The sequence below is a fragment of the Tupaia chinensis genome, unplaced genomic scaffold (assembly GCF_000334495.1).
Source record: "Tupaia chinensis unplaced genomic scaffold, TupChi_1.0 Scaffold000020_1, whole genome shotgun sequence".
Taxonomy (NCBI): Eukaryota; Metazoa; Chordata; class Mammalia; order Scandentia; family Tupaiidae; genus Tupaia; species Tupaia belangeri.
Window position 1 is genome coordinate 454,823 of NW_006159450.1, and position 6,930 is coordinate 461,752.

At 54.4% G+C, this 6,930-nt stretch overlaps 2 protein-coding genes across 2 annotated transcripts in view; both read right to left on the reverse strand.

Annotated features, from left to right (window-relative positions):
• The window catches only part of TPPP (tubulin polymerization promoting protein), a 30,103-nt gene extending 23,822 nt beyond the window's left edge, over positions 1-6,281 (reverse strand). The window contains exon 1 of the mRNA XM_006140115.3: positions 6,231-6,281. The gene's annotated coding sequence lies outside the window, so the exon portion shown is untranslated. The remainder of the gene's footprint in view (positions 1-6,230) is intronic.
• A 28-nt stretch (positions 6,282-6,309) lies between these two features.
• The window catches only part of LOC102468219 (putative palmitoyltransferase ZDHHC11), a 54,303-nt gene continuing 53,682 nt past the window's right edge, over positions 6,310-6,930 (reverse strand). The window contains exon 15 of the mRNA XM_006140128.2: positions 6,310-6,777. Coding sequence (XP_006140190.1) covers positions 6,326-6,777 — 452 coding nt within the window. The 3' untranslated portion in view covers positions 6,310-6,325. The remainder of the gene's footprint in view (positions 6,778-6,930) is intronic.

A 6,930-nucleotide genomic window follows, 5' to 3' on the forward strand; every position in this document is an offset into this window, starting at 1 on the left:
GAAGGGCCGGCTGAGTTCAGCGCCCGCCCGCCGGGGCGTAGTGGGAACGGGGAGGAGCCCCGCGGGGCGGACCGGGGCGGATCTGTCCGAGGCGCTCTGCCACCCCGCAGGGAGCCTGGAAGTCCGCGCCTGGCCCTCCGGGCCCCTGGGAGGCCGCACTCCCGCCTCCGCGGCCCCAGGATGCGCGTGGATATGCGCGGCGGTGGCGGGTAAACGGGGCGACCCGCCCGCCGGGGCGTAGTGGGAACGGGGAGGAGCCCCGCGGGGCGGACCGGGGCGGATCTGTCCGAGGCGCTCTGCCACCCCGCAGGGAGCCTGGAAGTCCGCGCCTGGCCCTCCGGGCCCCTGGGAGGCCGCACTCCCGCCTCCGCGGCCCCAGGATGCGCGTGGATATGCGCGGCGGTGGCGGGTAAACGGGGCGACTGCAGCCTGCGGGGGTGCGGGGCATGGGAACGAGGCCGGAGGAGCTCGGCCGCGCCCTCTTCTTCCAGGAGCCGCAGAGGGTGCGACCAGGTGGGTTCGGACCCCTGGAGGGCGCGGCGAGTGTGGGGCACCGAGGCCGGGCGTCGGCTGGGCGGCAGGTTCATGCCGGGAGCGGTGCCTCGTAGGCAGCAGCACGGCCGCCGCGCCCTTCGGCTTGGGTTGCGGCTCCGCTCCCAGGGTACGGGGTATGTAAGCTGCCCCGGAGGAGGCCTCGGTTTGGTCAGGTCTGACCCGCCCACCGCAAACAGCCTGCGCACTGGGCTCCCGCTCACTCCGCCCTTTCCATGGCGGTGGGTCTCCCAGAGCCCGTGTGGTCGTGGGGGTACAGCCCCAGCTTAAGCCTTCATTCTTCCTCGGACCAGTTGGGCCTCAGTACCCGTGTGAGGCTCAACCCCGTGGCCCCCTCTCGTCTCTCCTTTCACAGGGACATCTGAGCGATTCCCACCTGGGAGCTCTGTGGTGGCAGACGGTGTTTAGAGGCTGAGCAGGGCCCTCCAGCCTTCAGTAATAGATGCTGCAGAATGTTCTGGGCTGGGGGTGACAGGGACTAGCTGCTGAGATGTGGGTTGCAGGAAGACTCCATCCACCTGGCCTCCCTGGAAAAGGCCTTCCCAGGCTGCTGAGAGACACAGCCCCCCTTCTGGTGAAAAGACCGCCTCACCCCCAGCTGATGCAGGACCCCCTCCATTCCCCCTCCAATCTGCGGGGCCACTGTGATGATGTTGAGAGGTTGGAGACGACTGGCTGACGGTGTTGAGAGCTCTGATACTGGAGGAGGGTCAGGGTGCCAAGCCCATGACTGGGTCCTGAAAAATAGAGTAGACAGAGCCATTCCCTGCCCTGCACGCTCCTGCCCTCTGCCACATGACAAAGTCACCCCAGATGCGCCATTCTCTCAGACTCCCAATCGTGAGCTGCATAAGCCTGTACTTCTACAAATTACCCCAGATCATGTGTTCTGTTATTGGCAGCAGCAGACTAAAACAGAAGACTGATGCCAGGAGGGGAGTGTTAATAATGACAACGTGAAAATGTGGACATAGCTCTGGGACTGGGAAAGTTTGGAGGAGCAAGACAGGAAAAGCTTAGAACACATTAAGGGTGTGTGGCAGAGGGCCACAAGAAGAAAAAGCAGGGAGAGTCTGGAACCTCTTAGAGATTGATTAAGCAGCTGTGACTAGGATACTGATAGAAATATGAACAATAAAAGTAATTCTGGGGTTGCCAGGGGGTGTAGTGGTTACAACACTGGACCTCACATAGCTAACTCCACGGTTTGAGTCCTAGACCTGGCAGTTGGAAACGTACACCAGGTGTGTGTGCATGCATGCCCCAAAGCGCAGAAGAATAGAGGTGAAGGGGGACTGGCAGGTGGCATGGTGGTTAAGATGCTGGACTCCCACATGGTTGACTATGGTTCGAGTCCTGAACCTGGTGGCTTGTCTTTGCTCTCTCTCTCTCTGTCTCTCTCTGATCAAGTTGAAGAATGATAATTTAATTAAATAATTAAACCTAAGAAATGGAGGTGAAGGGATAGCAGTTTGATTTTTCACTTTGTCTTTCTGTTCCTCTCCAGAAGGTACACACACTCTATGGTAAAAATCTAAAAGAAAGGGGATAAAAGGTCCATTCTGACAAGATCACAGATGAAAATGAGGAATAGCTTATTGTAACTTGGAGAAAAGTTCATCCTTGTTATAATATTGTGAATTTGGCTGCATTGTGTCATGCACTAAGGTTTGTGGAATGCCAAATTTAAGAGTGATGGATATTTGGAGGTGAAATTTTCAAAGGAAAATATAGAAGGAGCTATGTGGTTGCTTTTAGAAAGATAAATGATGACTTAAAGACAGAATTTGCAATGACAAGGGAAGTAGAGCAGAAGGATTTGGAAAGTTTACAGCCTGATCATCTAAAGAATGAAAAACCATGTTTGCAGAGAACACTAAAGCTGGTTGAGGAACAGGCCGCTGAGGAGATCAGTATTGCTGGAAATGTTCTGAGTGATAAACAGAAAGACTGTATGGAAAAGCCCTGAGGGCACTCAGAGACCTTCAAGGCCACCCCACCCATCTCAGGCCCAGAGCAGCAGAATGGCTTGAACTAACTGGGGAGGCCACATAGTCCTGAGCTTCCTCAGAACTCCCCAGGCCCTATAAAAGCATTTCTTGGCCTCAGTTGTAGTTCAAACGACCCTAGGTGTGGCTTGACCTGCTCTTGGGGCCACTACTCTGAAGTGTACAAGCATCCAACATCAGTGGCATGTACATGTAGGTAATTCTGCAGGCTTGTAGAATTCAAGAGCTGCAGAGGAGTGGTGGTCTCCACCTAGATTTCAAAGGATGTGTTAGACAATGTGAGCCTAGGTAGAGACCTGTAACTGGGTAAAGCCACTGTAGAGGGCCTCCACTAAGGCAATGCTGAGCAGAAATCTGAGGTTGTAAAGCCACCATGCAACACCAGCCCAAAAGAATCTGCAGGTATGCTCCCAACCTGTGTGGGCTTCTCAACAGGTTGCTATGAGCGCAACACTGCCAACATTTTGGGGCCCACACCCCCGAGTGCACTCAAGAAGTGGTACAGGGAGTAAAAGTTCATGTTGAGTGCCAGCACTGAACGTCTCCCCTGCTGGGCTCAGACTTGATGTTGCTTCTTCTGTGGAGTGGGATCATCTACCTAGTGCCTATCCCGCCATTGCATGTTGGGAGTGTGTGATTCATCTGTATTTCACAGGTTCACTGCTGGAAGGAATTTGTCTTGAGTCCCAGGTGAAACTTGGGACTGGGACTTTGGGTTGGTGTGGGAACAAGTTAAGACCATTGGATATGTTTTGTATGAGAGAAGCGCATGAATTTTGAGTGTCAGGGAAGAACGCTATGGTTTGAATGTGTCATAGGTTATAATTAGGCGAGCCAGCATAAATGTATTGAGAGGACCAAAACTTGATCTGGCTATGGGATTAAGAGTTGGAGCTTTTGGGGGGTGATTAGGATGGGACCAGATCAGAGACACATGACATTTCATGTTACAGAAAGAAGACCCTCCCCAGATGCTGAGCCATGAGCCACACACAGCCTATTCTCTAAAGTTGCTCCAACTCATATTTGGTTGGTAGTGTCCCACCCCTGGCTCTGCTGTGGCACCCCCAGTCTCAGTGAGTGTGGCTGCTGGCTTCTGCTCAGCTTCCACCCAGGGCAGAACCCAGCACAGGCAGCAGAGAGTTTAGGGTGCTGGTCCCAGAGCTCAGTCAGGGGTGCTCAGCCAATATGCTCCAGCACCCCAGTTTCCTAGGAGCCTGCCACAGGACAGCCCCCAGCATGAGGCCTGTGTGAAAGTGCAACCCACTGCAGGCACCTGGTCAGCACCCCAGGAAGCCCCAGGCTAAGAACATACTCCAGCTTGCTGTGTGCGGTCTTGGAGTGGGTGGTCAGTGAGGTGATGCATGTGGGACCCTAGGAAAGTTCAGGGTGCAGCTGAGGCAGGTCACCAGTGAGTTCCATGGGTCCTTGGTGGCTCAGACAAACATCTGTGAGGACATGTGGGTGCACATGTGTACTTGTGTGTGCACATGCATGTGTGGATTGTGCAAGTATGTGAGTGTGCATGTGTAAAAGTGTGAGTGCATGTACATATGAGAGAGAACACCAGAATATGTGCGTACCATATACACACATGCATGTAACATGTGTGTGTTCAACTTCATATGTAGTTATGTACGTGTGTCTGTTTCCGTGCATTCATGTCTACACATAGGTAGGCATGCGCCTCTGTGTGTGCTGTAATCACATATACTTATTACGACTCCTTAATATGGTTTATGAAGAATTATTTAATTTTATTGGGGCCAGCAGATAGTGTGGTAGTTAAGGGCACTGGACCCCCACATGGCTGACCACCAAGGTTTAAGTCCTAGATCTGGTAGCTTGCTTTCTCACTATTACTCTCCCTCTCTATCTGGTAAAACTGAATACTACTACTACTAAAAATAATAAATAAATAAATATATATTTTTTGGGGGGGAGAGTTTTTTTTCGCTATAGGGTGCGTGCGCTCGCCAGACAGACAGAGACAGAGAGACAGAAAGCGAGAAATCACCCCCCAGAGGGGATGGTCACGCCGCAATCCCTTCTCCTCCATTCTCCTCTCGGGTCTTGGGCACGCACGCACACACGCCTGGCGTGAGTTTCAAGCCGCTGGGTCTGGGACGCGAACCGCTGTCGACTACATGGTAGTCCAGTGACATAGCCATTACGCTAACTGCTGGTTCCCATAAATAAATAATTTTTAAAAGAATTATTTAAGACCAGCAGTTAGCGTAATGGCTATGTCACTGGACTCCCATGTAGTCGACCATGGTTCGAGTCGTGGACCCGGCAGCTTAAACTCATGCCAGGCGCGTGTGCGTGCGTGCTCAAGATCCCGAGAGGAGAATGGAGGAGAAGGGATTGTGGCATGGCCATCCCCCCTGGGGGGGGGGTGATTTCTCGCTTTCTGTCTCTCTGTCTCTGTCTTTCTGGCGAGTGCACGCACCCTATAGCCAAAACCTCTCCCCCCAAAAAAGAAGAGTTATTTAATATTATTTATTATTATTTTTAAATTTTTATATAGAGCATGTACACTCACCAGAGAGAAATAGAGAGAGGAGGGGAATGTGAGAAAGCAAGCCTCCAGGTCTAGGAGTCAAACCGCAGTTGGCTATGTGGGAGTCCAGTACCATCCTATCGGCTGGGGCCACCAACACTCATGACGTTATATATTTTAAAAAAAAAAATTCCACTCTTCCTTTTTTTTTTTTTTTTTTTTTTTTGGTTTTTTTGACATAGGGTGCATGCCCTTGCTGAATAGAGACAGAGACAGACAGAGGGAAAGTGAGGCTGTCCTCCCAGTGGGGATGGCCACACTGCAATCCCTTCTCCTCCATTCTCCTCTCAGGATTTGAGGAACACACACACACACATGTGCCCAGTGTGGTTTTTAAACTGCCACCTCCAGGACTCAAACTGCGGTTGGACATGTGGGCGTCCAGTGCCTTAACCAGTGTGTACCTGCCAGCTCTGCATCTTCCTACTTTTTAACTGCCAGAGGGCACATGTACTCGCCAGACAGAAAGAGAGACAGAGAGAGAGAGAGAGAGCAAGCACCCCTGGCGACCCAGGAGGCTTTGCAGAGTTGGAGAGTTGCCAGAGCGGGGCGGGCTTGGGAGCCATTCTGGAGGCCCAGATGCATGCCTGATTCCCAGGGGACTTTGAGCTCCTTGGAGAGGCCACTGTCCTGAGCCTGAGGCAGCTCGGGAGGGGCAGGAACGAGGTGGGACAGCCCTGGCAGCCCCCCATGCAGGTAGGCAGTCACCTACGGCCAAGGGCAGCTCTCCCTACGAGCTCACCCTGTGTTCAGATGAGGGATCAACTGCAATTTACTGTGACAGATTTCCAATTTGTCGCCATTAAAACTAATTTGTATTTATTCCCTATAAAAATACTGAAAAAGCTCCTTAAAACCATTTAAGTCATACCGTTGCCAACATAACTGCTCAACAGGAGGGAGGGCCACACTAAGTCCGCTTTGAACCCGTTCCCCAGGACAGCTCAGAGGCGAGAAAACCCCCAGCAATGGAGAGTGTGGAGCACGCTCATCCGTCTACACAGCCAGAGCTGCCGCCCATCTCTGCGCTTAGACAGAAGCCGTGCCAGGCTGGGGAAGACCCATCAGTGCGCGGCACGCCCCGTGCCGTCCTGGGTGCTGCTCACCTGGCACTGGGCTGGCTCTGCAGGTGGGAGGGGAGGGTGCTGTAGCTCGTGGCTCCTGGTGCCCTGGAACCGGAGAGGACACGCCAAGCCCCTCTTCACACCTCGGCTTGGTCATCCACTGTGGTCTGCAGGGCCGTGGGCAGGGTGCCGGCTTCCAGCTGTGCGGCCTCCCCAGAGGGGCAGTGGCAGGCTGTGTCCAGTGTGGGGTGTGTGGCTGCTGGCTCTGCCAGGCTGGACAGGGCAGCCCTGCACAGGGCCTGCTCTGCACTTTCCGCCCGGTGCTTGTCCCATGGCTGGAGCCGGCCGACTTCCAGCAGGGCAGGCTCCCCCACCGATGGGACCAGGGTGCTGACAGAGGCTGGGGCCGAACTGGGAGTCTTCTGGCCCCTTTGGAGGCTACCGAGGGTCTTCCGAGGTAACATACTCCAGCTGCAGGGCCGCGGCCCATGATGAGGCAGGCCACTCTCCAGGTATGACTCCGTAGGCAAGATCTTGACGGAGAAGTGCCCTGGGGTGGAGGATGTGGCGGGTGTGGGCACCTGGGCGCCTGCCAAGCAAGGCCAGCCCTGAGTCCCACAGCACCGGTTGGGGCCCCGGGGCACCTGCCAAGCAAGCCCAGCCCTGAGTCCCACAGCACGGAGCCCAAGGCCTGGGTGGCAGAAGCCGGCTCGGCTGTGGGTGGCCTGCCCCGCTGTGGGGG